Source organism: Canis aureus, chromosome 13, assembly GCF_053574225.1.
Source record: "Canis aureus isolate CA01 chromosome 13, VMU_Caureus_v.1.0, whole genome shotgun sequence".
In the NCBI taxonomy this organism is placed as follows: domain Eukaryota; kingdom Metazoa; phylum Chordata; class Mammalia; order Carnivora; family Canidae; genus Canis; species Canis aureus.
Genome location: NC_135623.1, coordinates 62,113,289 through 62,130,885, shown reverse-complemented (window position 1 = coordinate 62,130,885; position 17,597 = coordinate 62,113,289). Strand labels below are relative to the sequence as shown.

The 17,597-nt window shown below is 39.1% G+C and overlaps 1 protein-coding gene and 1 pseudogene across 12 annotated transcripts in view; both read right to left on the bottom strand.

The window, feature by feature from the left end:
- Positions 1 to 17,597, bottom strand: part of TMEM144 (transmembrane protein 144) — a 72,912-nt gene that overhangs the window by 40,803 nt on the left and 14,512 nt on the right. For 10 of the 12 annotated variants that reach the window (XR_013351106.1, XR_013351107.1, XR_013351108.1 and 7 more), the window contains 5 exons: positions 15,705 to 15,878; positions 13,438 to 13,560; positions 12,795 to 12,894; positions 11,075 to 11,155; positions 1,400 to 1,481 (listed from right to left, as the gene is read on the bottom strand). Coding sequence is in view for 1 of the 12 variants with exons in the window: in XM_077846502.1 (XP_077702628.1) it covers positions 1,400 to 1,481; positions 11,075 to 11,155; positions 12,795 to 12,894; positions 13,438 to 13,560; positions 15,705 to 15,813 (495 nt within the window). In the remaining 11 variants the exon portion in view is untranslated. The remainder of the gene's footprint in view (positions 1 to 1,399; positions 1,482 to 11,074; positions 11,156 to 12,794; positions 12,895 to 13,437; positions 13,561 to 15,704; positions 15,879 to 17,597) is intronic. The other 2 variants (XR_013351109.1, XR_013351114.1) reach the window with 2 other exon arrangements.
- LOC144282708 (eukaryotic peptide chain release factor subunit 1 pseudogene) lies at positions 4,484 to 8,210 on the bottom strand (annotated as a pseudogene).

Below are 17,597 nucleotides of genomic sequence, written 5' to 3'. Positions count from 1 at the left end.
ATTTTCTGGATTAGAGATATCTATGGGCTAACAAATCTCTTTTCTCTTATACTTAAGCTAATTATTAACTAACATGTCAATTTAAGGTTTCAGTCATCTTATTTGAGGACTTTTTTTTTTTTTTAGATTTTACTTATTTATTCATGAGAGACAGAGAGAGAAAGAGAGAGACAGAGACAGAGAGAGAGAGAGAGAGAGAGGCAGAGACATGGGCAGAGGGCTCCCTCCATGCAGGGAGCCCAATGTGGGACTCGATCCCGGGACCCTGGAATCACCACCTGAGCCAAAGACAGGTGCTCAACCACTGAGCCACCTAGGCACTCCCGATAATGGTTTTGATAGGTGAAGAGGGAAGGAAGAAGAAAAGGTTAATTTTGAAGTAAGGAGTAGAGGCAGCACCTTCCAGGGAGGCAATGACTCTGGAGGGGTATAGGACACTGGTTTCTGAGGGCAGCTAGATAGCCCTGGACCCACAGCAGATAGAAGAGATACTTGAAATAGGAAGGATTGAGTCTGGACTCATGGTAATGGGAGTTTGCCCCAAAATCACTTTTGTATATGTAGCCACTGGCCCTTATGCTTTGTCAGATCTCTTTTTTGGGTTGTTTCTGTTTATTTTTTTTTTTATTTTTTATTTTTTTTAATTTTTATTTATTTATGATAGTTACAGAGAGAGAGAGAGAGAGGCAGAGACACAGGCAGAGGGAGAAGCAGGCTCCATGCACCGGGAGCCCGATGTGGGATTCGATCCCGGGTCTCCAGGATCACGCCCTGGGCCAAAGGCAGGCGCCAAACCGCTGCGCCACCAGGGATCCCGGGTTGTTTCTGTTTAATCAAGATTTGCTACTCCAGACTAATTTAGGTTCTTCAAGGTCAAACAGCAACTTTTTTACATATTTCTTGACTTTACCTTTGAGTGGAACAGGATGTGACAAAAGAGAAAAAGGAAGAAAATCAAGTCCTACTCTTCCTTTCATATGACTTCCTTTTCATACGACTGGATTTATTCTTTCATTGGCTGCCTCTGATCTATTCTCCACTGCTCTCCCTGGGTCTACCTTATGGCCTCCCTCCTCCCTCTTCCTAAAAGGGCTTTCATATTCCTCTTCAGTACTTAGGGTCCTCCCATTCCAGAAATCTTAAGCCATTCCAAAATAAGAGCTTGTAGATACATTTATACATAAATGGACCTCTGAGTTTGCTGAGAAGTTTTCCTGTGGCAATCTTGATTGGTTGATATATAGATCTAACTATAATAAATATGCAAACATGTTTTCAATGGCCCCAAATGAAAAAAACAAAAACAAAACTACCTTCTCATCTGTGTTTCAAATCTATGCACTTTCCTTTTATTTTAATTTTATGTTTCCAATCATATTGTTTCTCATATTGTACTTACATGCTCTGTCATTAATGGTGTGGTGTCCACCGAACATGTGTTATTTGGTATTTCACTTTTGATGAACAAAAATATGAAAGCACTGTAAGGAAAAGAAATTTTGGAGATGTTTATCATAACCCTGATTCATATTAAGCTGCTTGAATTTTATGAGAAAACATGACTTAAATCTAGCCCATTGGTATATTGATTACTTCCACACTGCCTCCTCAGGGGCCCTGACATTTCTCTAGGATTGCCTTTCTCCTTGACATCTCTTGTTGTCCTTAACTGCAATGAGTTAGAAGCCTAACTCACAAGAATTCCCCTCAAATCAGATCTTCCTCTTGATTTTCTTGTTTCAGTCAACGGCTGCATTTTTCTTTAATTCTTGCTTAACTCTGGAATCACATGGTAAAAAAAACAAATGAAACACATGGTAAAAAAAAATACAAAAAAAAAAAAAAAAAAAAAAGCAAAGTGCTACCCTGTAGCACTATTTCTCACCTATTATGCTGACAAAACCCTAAACATTTAACAACACCCTCTGTTGGACAAACTTTATCATCAGGTTGTTGTGAGGGTGGTTGTACAACCCCCCTGGAGGAGACTCTGGGGCCCTAGAACACCACCACACCCACACTCAGATGAGGCAATCTTCATGGCCACACAACAGAATGCAACACAGATATATATATATAAAAGAAACGAGGGACACCCTGTGTGCTTGATATGGAAAGATATCCAGAGTGTATTTTAAGAGATAAAAACACACACATAAGCCCAATGACTTTCCCCCTTCATCATTCTCTCAAAATGCACCGTCTGTTCATGTTCAGTATCTTTGTAATGGATGTTTCACTTACCATTGACTTTTGAACCATGTAAATAGGTTAAAATGTGTTAAAATATTAAATTAACTTAAGGAAACTAACAACTCTGGTATACTTTTGACATTCTTTTTTAAAAATATGTTTGCATGGTTCAAAAGTTATAGCAATATAAGAAGTTTTGCAAGTACAGAGAAGGCTGAAATAGTATAGGTACGTAAGTGCAGACTAGTGCTTAACGATGTGCTATTTTTTGAATACGAATTTAAAATTTCTTAGCTTCCTTGGTCCAGTCTCTTACTTGCTTTTAAAACTTGAATGGTTCCATATTCCCTTCTGCAGCAAATTGAACTGTCCTTTTTGAGTTGTATTATTCTCTGCATTATGTTCCCCATAACCTACGCCACATCATTCTCCACATGGACTTTCAACTTTGACTTGTCCCTGTTCCAACCTCCCTTTCATCCCCATCTTTTGAAACCACCTGTTCTTGCTTCTCTTTCTTAGCTGAACACAGCACATACTCCCCTCTTCTTATCCAAACTGAAGAACTGAAGTGTTGAATGTGACAAGAAACCCCCACTCGCAGCTCCATGCTCACTGACTCTTCCTCTTCTCTGAATTTCCACAACACTAAGAATAGTCATTGCATAATCCAGACCATTTACCACAAAGCCTTGTAAACTTTTTTCTCTACAGATTTTCTAATTCAGTGGAAGATAAGAGCTCCTTCAGGGTCCTCAAAGTGCTTAACACTTAGTAAAAATGAGTGCATAAAACCTAATTAAATGTGTGTATCTTACTTAAATGTGTGCTTACATACATGCTTATTTGCAAAGCTATTATTAGATGTCTCAGTTGCATTTTTTCTTCAAAGTTACAATGGAAACCTTCAACTTTGTGTAGACCAGTGTGTTTTCCTAATAAGAATACAGGAAGGTATGTTAGAGATACTTGAAGGGAACCAATGAGAAAGTCTTTGAATGTTTCTTCAAATGACCGTCTGCCCCTCCTACAAATCACTTGGCCTCTCTGAGTCTCAATTTTTTTCATCTAAAGAAATGGAAACTGATGAATTATTGAAAATTACATCTGAAACTAATGATGTACTATATGTTGGCTAATTGAATTTAAATAAATAGAAATGGGTATGTGCCCACTTTACAAAACTGTGATGAAAATTAAATAACAAGGAATATAAAATTCTCAGTGTACTTTTTAGAACATGGTAAAATTTCAAAACATGTTAGGAAATAAAGAGCCTATTGGATGGAAGAGGGGGTTTTGAGCATAAGAAAAAAATCAAGACTAAGAAATCAGTGGTTTTGAGCTTGTGTGACTAGTGCTTGTCACAAAACAGGTAAGTCAGCTCAATTAGGTCAACAAGGGGTGCAGAGCACTAAATTAGGACAAGGTAATGAAATTTATCTTATGTTTACGAACATAAAACCAAATAGGTCACAGGTCTTTTGGGCTACAGACTTACAGAACTTGGTACAGTGTGTCAGATACAAAGATCCATGATAAAGTCTGTGAATGTTGTCAAAAGCATGGAAAATTAAAAAAAAAATCAATATGTCATACCCAGGAGTGCTTCTCTACATTTTCAATCTTTCCAGTTTCCCGAGATTTATAACTCTCTACATCTATTAGCAAAACTTGTATGTGTTCACCCTGACAATTTAACAAGCCTTCATTGAGCATCTATTAAGTGTCAAACACTGTGTGGCAAAGTCTGTTGGTGATGATGGGAGAGATTGTATTCAAAGAAAATAAGACTTTGTCCTTCATGATCTCACAGTTCAAGGATAAAGGAATTGTATGAATAATACAAAAGAGGCCCTTCCATAATAGAAGAAGTTCAAAATACAATGGAAGTTTAGGGATAACTCTTTCTAATTAGGAAGAAGAGAAATCAAGAAAACAGCACAGGATGGAAAATCTCTACTGACATTTAAGGGTGGCGAAGGAAGCTGAGGAAAGGGTCTTCGGGCTGGGGGAAGTGTCTGGGATATGATGTGATAAATAATCCTGAGTCAATGAACTGACAATACAGGGAGAAGGCCGATCTAGGAAGAAGGCTTGAATCTGTGACTGTGGAGGGCATACCAGAGTAAGAAGACAGATTTATTCTGAATCCAATGGGAGGCTTCCAAATTTCTTAATTAGGAGAGTGATAACTGAGTTGGTAGCAGATACAAGGAAGTTATACTAGTAATAGGAAAAAATGGAACTAGGGAAAGTAGATGTGAGATTTTTTTTAAATGATCTCATTTCTATTAACTTTTGAAACTTTACAGCAGTTAAGGCATTTTTGATTCTATGTATGAAGGTTAAAAAATTATTTTTTTTCATAAAATACAAGAGCAATGAATTTCACCATGGAGTAAAAGTAAAAACTGGGATTCTTTTTAAAATTAGTCCAGAGTGGCATTTTAGGAACTTAGTTGTAGGCTGCTGCACTGACACCAGGACAACCAAAGTGTACTGCTGGGTCTTGTTTTGTTTCTGTTTTCTTTTCAATATCCAATGGTCATGAATTAAAGTTCTGGAAATGTGCCAATTGTAAGGCAGGGATCTGTTTGGATTCCACCACGGGTATGCTCCTTGGATTGGATGCTGGAGAGTGAGGCACATTTTGCTGGACCCATGTTGACTACCTAGTAGTCATCAAGGTAAAAAAATTCATCATCTCCTCCATGGTATTCCATTCCCTGGATATCTACTCGGTATCGCAAGATACCTCCAATCCCACCAAATCCTTTCAGAAACTGGGATTCTTCTTGTGACTTATCTATGACAATCTCCAACCTAGCTTCAGGTTTTTTTTTTTGTTTTTGTTTTTTTTTTTATAGTTGTTAGCAAAACATTTCAGCAGGGACATGCTCTCAATCAGCTCATGTTCTTGTCCTGTCTCCTGGTCTGGGAATTGAGATTTATCTCTTATTCTGTAGTTAGAGAATTTTCTCCTTTTCTGTGTCTTGGCAATGAAGAATGTATCTCATTAGATCCAAATTTTCATAGACTATTAGAATCTCTACAGCTTCCAATTTCTAACAGCTCTCATCCCCTTCCCTGGCTGATTTCCTCAAAGTATCATCCTATTGATTTCTTCTTTTGAATGAGTTTTGTGTTGGAGAGGACTTTAGTCAACAGCTTAGTTGAATCCATTTTCACCACTATAGGAAATAACAACTAATTTTTAAAACTTTTGATTGCAGCCTCTTATCAAACATATCAGATGGACTTGGTTCACTTTTAAAGTCAGCTGATCCTGCTAAAACAAGACCAGCCACATTCACTTTGTCCTCAGAATTAAATGGCTGAACAGCAGTCTCTGCTGCTTTCCGAACATGGTTGTTTTGCTTTTCCACTCCTAAACATGCAAAACGCAAGGCTGATTGACCTCCTCTGCCATGTTTCTGTGGGAGATCCACAGTGAATTTGTGTAGGACTTCTCTTGTGTTTCCTTGGAGTGTGCCCAAAAGTGCACCACTACCATCTATTACAATGAAGTCAAACTTGCTGTCACCCAAAAGTAGTGCTGTAAGAGCCTCTGTATGGGATTTGTTGTCACACAAATACAATGATGTATTAATTGGTTTGAAAGGTTCAAAGTCAATGTTGACTTTCTTTTCCTTTCCTTCTTACAATTGTGCCACAGTAAACAACCAGGCCATTTGGAGGCATTTTGTTATAAAGTTTGAGTCTTTGTTTTACAGATGTAATAGCTCTCAGGACAGAAAGGCAGTTTACTGGCAACTTAATGTTAGATGCAGTTCCAAACTTATCTGCTAACATTTTTGGCACTTGTGAAATCTGGTCTTTGGGAGAATGATCAAGGACATGATGCTTGTGCCATTGCTTTGGGCACAAGCTCACATCTGTGGGGTTGTCGCCATCTTCTTGCCTCCTCCTCCCTAAGGGGCCTAGTCCTGGGTGGCAGGGGCTGCTCCTCTCCAGTAGTGCCTCTTGGATTTTTTTAAAAAAAGATTTTTATTTTATTTATTTATTTGAGAGAGAGAGAGAGAGCAGGGTGAAGGGCAAAGGGAGAGAGAGAATCCCAAACAGATTCTGAGCTGAGCGTGGAGCCTGATATGGGGCTCCACCTCATGACTCTGAGATCATGACCTGAGACGGAACCAAGAGTTGGATGCTTAACCAACTGTGCCACCCAGGCCCCCACAGACGTGAGATTTTTATAATCATATGCAGGTGGATGTATAGTAGGGAACTGGGGGAGAAGAGAGGAAAAACCTGTGAAACATTCACAAAAAACTTTTTATAGGATTATATATAAGATGGGGGATGAAAGGAAAAAAAATTAAGGTGACTAAAATTTTGAATTGGAGTAACTGTGGAACAGCTAGGTTTTGCCCATGGGAGGCATACAGTCAGACTTACAAGTTGGGAGAAGCCATTTGGTTTTGATGGTGGCTCAGCTGCGATGATAACTCAGGGCAGAGGCAACTGTGCGGGTTGGAGTGTGGACTCTAGGACTTTGGGCAGAGCCCCCTTACTCCTTTTGCTCCATTGGGCCTTGCAGTTTTTTAAGCAATTCCCTGTGTGAAATGCTCTTCTGTTTAAAATACCTAGAGTGGGAGAACCTGGGTGGCTCAGTCGGTTGAGTGCCTCTTGATTTCAGCTCAGGTCATGATCTCAGGGACATGAGATCGAACCTCATGTTAGGCTGTGTGCTAGGCGTAGAGCCTGCTTAAGATTCTCTTTCCCTCTGTCCCCCACCTTCAAAAAATTAAAAAAACAAAAAACAAAAAAAACAACAACACCTAGAGTGGTTTTGGTTGTGAAACCTGACTGATACTACCTTACCGTAAGCCTTGAAACAATCCCACCTATCCTTTAAAAACTGGACTCTACAGAGGAGAGGATCAATAATGTCAATTTTGAAAAGAAAAGCAAAAGGATGTGACCAACAAATCTAACCATATTCCAATTTTCTTTACACTGGGCATGAAACCGCAAGCTTATTCAGTGAATGCCCTTTGAACAAACTGATTTAATGGAGTTAAAATGATCAAATGAATGTTTCTAGGAGGTCCTCTTGGTAAAGAACATAGACGGGAGCCAGAATGCACTACAGGAAGAGATCGCTGCCTTTCTGTGCCACAGACCAAGCTCCTAATCCAGCTGCCTGATTCCCCAGGTGCACTGACAGTTTACCACAGACTGAAAGGGAAAACAGTGATTGCATATGAACTAGTTACTAATCAAAATAATGAGTCTTATAATAAAAATTATCCAATTTATAGAGCATTAGCCATATGTATGCCTAGAAATATACATAGCCCTTGATATATTTCTTCTCATTTCATCTTCAAAATATTTTATAAGGCTGGCACAATTATTACTGCCACGTTAGCTCCAGATGGAGAAACCAGGGCTTAGAGAAATCAAGTGATTTGCCCAAGGTCATACGGGAAGAAGTGGGCAGGACATGCATAGTTTGCAATTTTAGAGAATGTACAGTTTCTAAAGAAAGAAGAAATATGGAGAAAAACAATGCCTGATGGACTGAGTAAATTGGCCTTAAATTACTATTAAGTCACAACTAAGGCACGCTACATTACAATTTTGGGGCGTAAAGAAATTGTTTTTGACATGAGAGACACCTAACTCTGGGAAATGAAATAGGGGGGTAGTGGAAGGGGAGGTGGGCAGGGGTTTGGGGTGACTGGGTGACGGGCACTGAGGGGGGCACTTGGCAGGATGAGCACTGGGTGTTATGCTATATGTTGGCAAATTGAACTCCATTAAAAAAATAAAAAAAAAAAAAGAAATTGGTTTTGAGAGAGCTATTCAAAGCCAGGATGCCATGTGAATTGTACAAAATACATAAAGTTGCCTCTAACCAAAAATGTCAGGAATCTGCTTTTTTAGAATAATCTATGTTATTTCTTCTCCAATTGGCCTGGAACCACTCTCTTAGGCAACATTTCAATGACAAAGAGATTGTTCCTGAAATGTGGCTGGGGAAAAGCCATCGTTGAAGTAGGAAGAGAAATATAGTGTTCTTTCCCTGAAGAATAAAAAAGTACTAAAATCTTTCCAGACAGTGCTATCCATTATGCGAAGCACTGACAGGGAATATAAATGGAGTCTAGAATGGAAAGGGACTGAATTTAAGGTGACCTAATTCCTGTTGGAGTTTTATTGATTGAACACTGCCAGAGATTTAAAGTCATTTTCATCTTTATTCATATAGTACATACGACTAGACACAGATACATCCAAAAACACGTACAAAAATGAATGTGTGTTTTTATAGGTGAGGGAGTAGTTATCTGACTGGGATAAGACCAGATGAGGTGACAGGAGTTTGGAAACTGGGGGGCAAAGAGGAAATGAGTAATAAGAGGAGAGAATTAATGTCTATTCCAGGGGCATCTGGGAGCCAGCATAATATTTATTTATATCGTATTTTTTAGTTTGCAAAATAATGTGCCATTTGATTCCAATTTATGAGATATGTACTATGATTTTTCTAAAAATCACAGATAATGAAAGTGAGCTTCAAAGCAGCTAAATGATTTTCCTAGGGTCTCAGAGCTTTTCAGAACTAAAGCTGGGGCTTGCGACCCCAGAGCTGGCCTGCTTTCTCCTCGAAAAGCCAAATCTGTTTCTTTTGCCTTCGTGGATGTATCTTGCAAGAAGTTACTATGGCCGAGTTCAAAAAGGGTGTTGCCTGTGTTCTTCTCTAGGATTTTGATGGAATCTTGTCTCACATTTAGATCTTTCATCCATTTTGAGTTTATCTTTGTGTATGGTGAAAGAGAGTGGTCTAGTTTCATTCTTCTGCATGTGGATGTCCAATTTTCCCAGCACCATTTATTGAAGAGACTGTCTTTCCTCCTTAATCGAATATTAGTTGCCCATAAAGTTCAGGGTCCACTTCTAGATTCTCTATTCTGTTCCACTGATCTATGTGTCTGTTTTTGTGCCAGTACCACACTGTCTTGATGACCACAGCTTTGTAGTACAACCTGAAATCTGGCATTGTGATGCCCCCAGATATGGTTTTCTTTTTTAAAATTCCCCTGGCTATTCGGGGTCTTTTCTGATTCCACACAAATCTTAAAATAATTTGTTCTAACTCTCTGAAGAAAGTCCATGGTATTTTGATAGGGATTGCATTAAACGTGTATATTGCCCTGGGTAACATTGACATTTTCACAATATTAATTCTGCCAATCCATGAGCATGGAATATTTTTCCATCTCTTTGTGTCTTCCTCAATTTCTTTCAGAAGTGTTCTATAGTTTTGAGGGTATAGATCCTTTACATCTTTGGTGAGGTTTATTCCTAGGTATCTTATGCTTTTGGGTGCAATTGTAAATGGGATTGACTCCTTAATTTCTCTTTCTTCAGTCTCATTGTTAGTGTATAGAAATGCCACTGACTTCTGGGCATTGATTTTGTATCCTGCCACGCTACCGAATTGCTGTATGAGTTCTAGCAATCTTGGGGTGGAGACTTTTGGGTTTTCTATGTAGAGTATCATGTCATCAGCGAAGAGGGAGAGTTTGACTTCTTCTTTGCCAATTTGAATGCCTTTAATGTCTTTTTGTTGTCTGATTGCTGAGGCTAGGACTTCCAGTACTAACTCGGCCATAGCAACTTCTTGCAAGATACATCCACGAAGGCAAAAGAAACAAAAGCAAAAATGAACTATTGGGACTTCATCAAGATAAGAAGCTTTTGCACAGCAAAGGATACAGTCAACAAAACTCAAAGACAACCTACAGAATGGGAGAAGATATTTGCAAATGACATATCAGATAAAGGGCTAGTTTCCAAGATCTATAAAGAACTTATTAAACTCAACACCAAAGAAACAAACAATCCAATCATGAAATGGGCAAAAGACATGAACAGAAATCTCACAGAGGAAGACATAGACATGGCCAACATGCACATGAGAAAATGCTCTGCATCACTTGCCATCAGGGAAATACAAATCAAAACCACAATGAGATACCACCTCACACCAGTGAGAATGGGGAAAATTAACAAGGCAGGAAACAACAAATGTTGGAGAGGATGCGGAGAAAAGGGAACCCTCTTACACTGTTGGTGGGAATGTGAACTGGTGCAGCCACTCTGGAAAACTGTGTGGAGGTTCCTCAAAGAGTTAAAAATAGATCTGCCCTACGACCCAGCAATTGCACTGTTGGGGATTTACCCCAAAGATACAAATGCAATAAAACGCCGGGACACCTGCACCCCGATGTTTATAGCAGCAATGGCCACGATAGCCAAGCTGTGGAAGGAGCCTCGGTGTCCAACGAAAGATGAATGGATAAAGAAGATGTGGTTTATGTATACAATGGAATATTACTCAGCTATTAGAAATGACAAATACCCACCATTTGCTTCAACGTGGATGGAACTGGAGGGTATTATGCTGAGTGAAGTAAGTCAGTCGGAGAAGGACAAACATTATATGTTCTCATTCATTTGGGGAATATAAATAATAGTGAAAGGGAATATAAGGGAAGGGGGAAGAAATGTGTGGGAAATATCAGAAAGGGAGACAGAACGTAAAGACTGCTAACTCTGGGAAACGAACTAGGGGTGGTAGAAGGGGAGGAGAGCGGGGGGTGGGAGTGAATGGGTGACGGGCACTGGGGGTTATTCTGTATGTTAGTAAATTGAACACCAATAAAAAATAAATTAAAAAAAAAAAGAAAAGCCAAATCTGTAAATGTAAATGAAGAATCTGAGAACAAATCATGTCACTTTTGTGAAATGCAGGTTTAAAAAAATGTAAACATTTTATGATCTCTAAAAGGTATTCTAAATATTGTAAACATTTGGAAGAACACTTAAATCAGAAATGACTGTGTACCTTACTACTGATAATCCAGCTCCAATGTAATTTAGCAGCGGGTTTGATACTTCTTCTGCATCCATTCCAAACCAACCAAACCTGGAATTGAGAAAGTTACACCAAAGTAGGTGTTTTTGAAAATGTGTTCATCAATTGTGTTCAAGAGCATGGACTCAGGGTCGGATTCCTGGATTCAAATCCTAAATCACTCTCTTATTAACTGTGATTTGAAAAAGTTGACTCTTTACCATGCTTCCAGCTCCCCATGTTTAAAATGGGGTACCTACAAGGTAGGTATACTTATTGTATATTATAATACCTTCCTTCTTATGAAGATATTTTAGATGAGTTAGTATATGTAAAAGTGCTTATGAGGGTCCCTTTCTTATTAAGACTAAGGAAGAAGACAAAATAGATTAAGTGGCTAATTGAATGCCAAATAACTGGCTGAAATTTTGTATAGCATTTACTGAAACAGACTTTTAGGTAACTGCTTGGTTAATGATCACTACTTTTTTGCATCACCTTCCCTTTTTTTTTTTTTTTTTTTTTTTCACACCTTGAGATTGTAGCAATCATGACCAACAATTACTATGAACCACTCAGGGCAAGAATGAAAGAGGCAAGAAGAAAAAGCAAAAGAAAATAGCACTTGTGAGAAGCAGGTAGGAGAGTGGGGAAAGGCCAGGAAAGAACAAATTGGAGGTTATTTTGTTCTGTTATTACTGAGGTTGTTATAATGCTTTGCGAGGGAAGAGGAGCCCAAAAAGTAAGAGCGACATAATCCCTTCTACTCCTCTTCCCAAACTCAACTTGAATGTTAATTTTAATGCTAACCAAGGGCAGCACAGTCATACAGAAGTTTCTAGGATGAGGAGGATCTTCTACAGGTGCACTGTATAACAGGGGAGTTCCTAGCCCTCTATGGCTATTGAGCTCTTGACATATATATATTTGGGCAGTGCAGCTGTAGAACTGTTTAATTTGATTAGATTTGAATTCATTTAACTTTAAATATAAATGGACACATGTGGCTTGTGGTGACCCTGCTGGACTCCTCTAGAGCCGGGGTTGGCACACTTTTCCTTAGAGGGCCAGAGAGTAAATATTTTAGGCTTTGCGGGCCAGCTGGTCTCTTGCAATTACACAACTCTGCCACTGTAGTGTAAAAGCAGCCCCAGACAATATGAAATGGATGGATGTTCCAATAAAATGCTATTTTCAAAAATGGCTGGGAAGGTGGGCCATGGCTTGCTGACCCTGGCCCAGGCTCTAGAAGGAATATGTGCTTTAAAACTAGTAGGAGACTGGGGTTTGAAGCCTAGCTTATTCATTCTGTGATATTCAGCAAGTTACTCCATCTCTTTGTCTTTCAGCTCTCTTATAAGGCAGTGCTCACCTCACATTTGTGAAAATGAGGAAAATGATGCATATAAAATGATGCAATATGTCCAGCAAATTGTCACACAATAAAAAGAGAAAATAAACATCAGTTCCCCTCCTCTCTTCCTTCTTCTGTTCTGAGGAGATACTTCTTTACTGTATCTTAACCAAATATCTAGATCAGATATTAGAATTTGGGGCAATAATAATTAAAAATTGCATATTTTATGTGTCTGTCTTCCCATTTGTAATCTCTGTGAAGGTAAAAACCAGGTTATTCCTCTTAGCTAGCCCAATCCCTAGAACTTGCCTTACATCAGTGTAGAGAATCTTAGTTGAAATTGTTTTGCGTTACCTTGAGCTTGCCCAGCCAGTTAATGTATTAAATGATCCCCAGATTAAGATTCCAAGGCCTAAACCAATGGTTTTGATAACTGGGACAACAGCGATGTTCCCTGTGGATGTAACATACAGAAAAAAGATGTTATTTTTAAGACAAAAAATACATTTATAAATTGAATTAACTTTTTAAAAAGATTCATTTATTTATTCATGAGAGATACAGAGTGAGAGAGAGGTAGAGACATAGGCAGGGGGAGAAGCAGGCTCCTTGCGGGAAGCCCGACTTGGGACTCGATCCCGGATCCCGTGATCATGACCTGATAATAGAAATTAGTTCAGTTTCTTTTTTTCTTTTAAGATTTTATTTATCTATGGTGAATTATTCAGGATTGCTGTTTGTGCTATTTTATTATGAACCAGAGTTCTTTTTAAAAATATTTTACTTATTTATTCATGAGAGACACACAGAGAGAGGGGCAGAGACACAGGCAGAGGGAGAAGTAGGCTCCCCACAGGGAGCCCGATGCAGGACTCGATCCCAGGATCCCAGGACTACAAGCCGAAGGTAGACGCTCAACTGGTAAGCCACCTAGGTGTCCTCAGAGTTTGTGATCACAGTATTAAATAATTAAAGAATAAATTATATCCTACATTACCTGTTGCCCAAATGCAGCCCCCAACCATTGCAAAAGGCCAAAATTTAGGGCAATGTAGTATCAGATTGACCACAAGGGCAATCGACCATATGGCAGCACAAAGTACCCACTGGAGAAACATTCCTGAAAAGAAAAGAAACTGGTTTCAGTGGTTCAAACTAAATTAATGCTTCTGAGTATCAAAGAGATATTATTACAGGAATGGCCACAACTTATTGAATGTTTATATGGGGGTACTTTGCACACTCAATATAATTTTTACAACTATGATGCATCTGAGTTAACTCCAGTTTAAAAAATGGAAAAAATGAATGTGAGATGAAGCAACCTGTCTCAACAGCTAACGGTTGGTACAGCTGGAATTTAAACCTACGCCGTCTAGTCCACAGCTTACCAAACACAGCGTGTTCCTGCGTAACATTCTTCTGTCTGTTTCACCTATTAGACAAATCAAGAATTTTCTACCAAAGAGTACTGGCAAGACCAAGTCTACGTACTCTTATTCGAATGCCACAGCTAGTGCCATCTCTCACCAAAACATGGCATTCAGAACTTCAGAACAGCACAACAGTAAGTTGAATCTTTGGGATTGTTTATGCCATCTTTGGGATAAAAACAAAACCACTTATGGCCACATGTAGACCTCTCCCAGTTAGAGTTGAATGCCTGTGATGACCAAACATTACAAACCTGACAATTAGCATTCTGGGTCAGGGCATTCTCCTTTCTGTGCTCTGGGTTGCCATTTGCCAATTAGCTGAAGAAGACACGGTGATAAGAAGTATGTCTGTACCTGACGCTTCTGTACCATCAAGGGTTTGGGGATTAAAAGGTTAAAGAAAACGTTGACACTGGAAGAAATATTAGGGCAGTTATGACTCAGTGTAGCAGTTCTGACTCCCCCTATGGAAGATATTTGCCTGTTGAGATTCAGTCTCATGGTGGAAGAGAGAACAAAAAATGACTGTTAACCTCTAGGACAAAAAAGGGACGATCCCAGAGATGAAAGGGAACTTCATCTTAACAAGTTCTTCATTTTACAAAAAGAGAAACTGAGAACAAAAGAGCTAGTGAGACTTGTTCAGGACCACACAGTTGTGGAAAGACACCTAAAAGCCAGTTCCTCTACCCCTTTGTATATATTTTGTTCTTATTTTAGTCGTTTCCGTTTCCATCCTGCTCGGAAAGAAAAAGACTTGTAATCCTATTGTTTAAGTAGCCACAAGTCATAAGGAGCTGAGGTGGCAAAGTAACTGCTTCCCACCAGGTGCTCAGCGTTAACATCTGAACATCCCCTTCTCCTGGCTGTAACGCTAAAGGCATGTGGATTCAAAAGAGAGAGAGAGAGAGAGAGAGAGAGAGAGAGAGAGAGAACTTCTTGCTTTTCCTTCCCTGAAGTTCACATTACAGGCAGGGCAGCTATAATGTGCCACGTGTGTTCCTAAAAACATTGCGCTACACAAAATCACATAATAAAAAACTGTAGAGTTTTTATGGGGAAGAAGGGAATAGCACTCAAAAAAAATTTCATCAACAACATATTAAAAAAAAAAAAGACAGGAACCCAATAAAAAACAGTAGTACACTTTTACACTGGCTTAGTGGCCCAAAATTCACAAGTCTTCCAAAAATATGGCACCTGAACTGGAACTTGGTGGTTTGCTTCTGGAAGTGGGCATTGGAAGTGTGGCGGCTTGTGACGTTGGGGGATGGGGGGCAGTGGGGGAATGGTGGGGGGATCCTAACCTCAGATGGGACTGGGTGTGGTGCTGAGGGGGCTGGGGATGCTGCAGGGTGTGTGTGCAAGTGCCTTTCAGGCTTTACTGGGCCTCTTTATTCACCTGGGTGCAGGTTTCTTCGTTCACCTGACACTGTATCAGAGTCAAAACTGCACATAAACACAACATTTGTGTTGGGCTCAATGTGTTCTCTATTATATGAAGCATGTTCGAAATTCATGTTTTCAAAACAAGTGTATGTGAGTAGAACCGACTAACCTTTTGTAAACATAACAGATATGGCTAGAAAGCTCTCCTGATGGTCACTCTCTCAGCTTTACCATGGAACCACGCTCACGATTATTCTCTACTGACCAAATCTCAGATAAACTGGCACGAGCACCATCAACTGATTTAGCGTGAGCTCTATTCATTTGGTGCCAGGTACAAGAAGATCTGTGGCCATCATTAAAAAAAAAAAAAAAAAAAGACCAAAAAAGAGAACTTGACATTTAAACATAAAGTTAGCAATGAAGGAAAAATAATTACCATCACCAGTCTCATATTTTTTAAGCGGTACAAAATTTGAGCCAAACAAAAGGACGGCTACAAAGCAGCAGATGAAACCAATGGTTAGGTCTGTTCCGTTACTGCTCATGATTCCAGCGCTGCCTGCGAGTAAGCCGGTTCACTTTTCACACTTGATGTCCTTTTCAAGAGCTTCTGAAATAAATCAAAAATAAAACTATTAACAAAAAAATAAAACCATTAAGAAGCTGTGAGTTCTGTGAACAAATTGTGATTACTATGTGACATTTATTGAGGTTTTCGAAAGTATGCTAAGATTCCTTCCTCCAGATAAAAAGTTAGGACATTATGAAGTTATGTATTATGTTCACACCCCACGTTCATTTGTTTTCTTTTATTATTTTACCAACAAATACTTTTTTTGATCACTAATGTGCAATTAAGAGAAAAATAACTTGGTCTTTAGAGCTGGAACACTTCTAAGATCTGGAAATAATTTTTTTCTTTTTTTTTTTTTTAAGATTCATTCATTGATTTGAGAGAGAGAGAGAGAGAGAGAGAGAGAACAAGTGGGGGGAGAGGCAGAGGGAAAGAGAATCCTCAAGCCATCTCAGGACCACAAGATCACGGCCTGAGCCGAAACCAACAGGTGGATGCTTAATGAACTGAGCTACCTGGGCACCCCTGGAGATAATCCATATTATATTATACAAAATTCTCCTGTGTAGGTGGACTGGTGTAATGAAAAGATTTATGGACCGAGACTCAATTTACTTCAATTGGTTGTTGTGACAATCAAATGAGAGAGGATGTGTGACGACTTTCAGAACTACCAGCCTGGGGTACCTGTGTGGCTCAGTAGGTTAAACATCTGACTTTTCACTTCAAGTCATACATGAGATCAAGCCCTGCCTTGGGCTTTGCTTTAGGTGTGGGACTGGCTTAAGATGCCCTCTCCCTATTTATATATATTTATATAAAAAAAGAACTGTTAGTGCCTCAAAAGCAAAAGGTTTTTTTTTTTTTTTTTTTTAATTTCAAATAGGAGCTTAAGGGCACATTTAGGTTGTATTGCTTTTACATACTCAGATCTACCTAGAGGCAAAGGCACTTTTTGCATCAGTAGTACCCTCATGGTGTGTATTTAAGAAGTTCATGAAATCTTATATCTTTACAACTTAAAAAAAAAACTGCACAGATAAAACAATCTCTTAAAGATCTCTTCAAGAATTTCTTAAATTTCTTCAAGATTAGATCCTTGAAATATCCCTTCGGGAATCTCCTAGACTCTTAAGGATAGAGAACAAACTGAGGGTGGATGGAAGGAGCTGGGTGGAGGACGGATGAGGGATGATGGAGATTAAGGAGCCGGGCACTTGTTATGATGAGCACTGGGTGTTGTATATAAGTGATGAATCACTAAATTCTACCCCCGAAGCCAATATTACACTACATGTGTACTAAGTAGAATTTAAGTTAAAATTTGGAAACAAACCCAAGGACTCTCCTAAAGTGGTGTGATGCACGATACCATCACCTGGTCAGCAGAACAACGTGAGGCGGCTGGTCAGCCACCTGTGCAATCTGGTGGCCACTGGCCACGAGTGGATAATTAAATTTTCATTAAAGTTAAGTAAAAAAAAAAATTCAGATCCTTAGCCAAGCTAATTAAATATCAAGTGCCTGATAGCTCCTCATAGCCAGTAGTTACCACTCTGAACAGTGCCGATTATAGAACATTTCCACCATTACAGCAAGTTCTATTGGACAGCACTGCTAAGCTTATTAAAAAGTCTGAATCCCTATGAAGAAAAAAGGACCCAAATCACAAATAGCCAAGATTCAGATATTTTTCATTACATTTGGAAAAGGCTATGGAACATGATTCATTCACCCTTTTAGTTGTTTAACCTA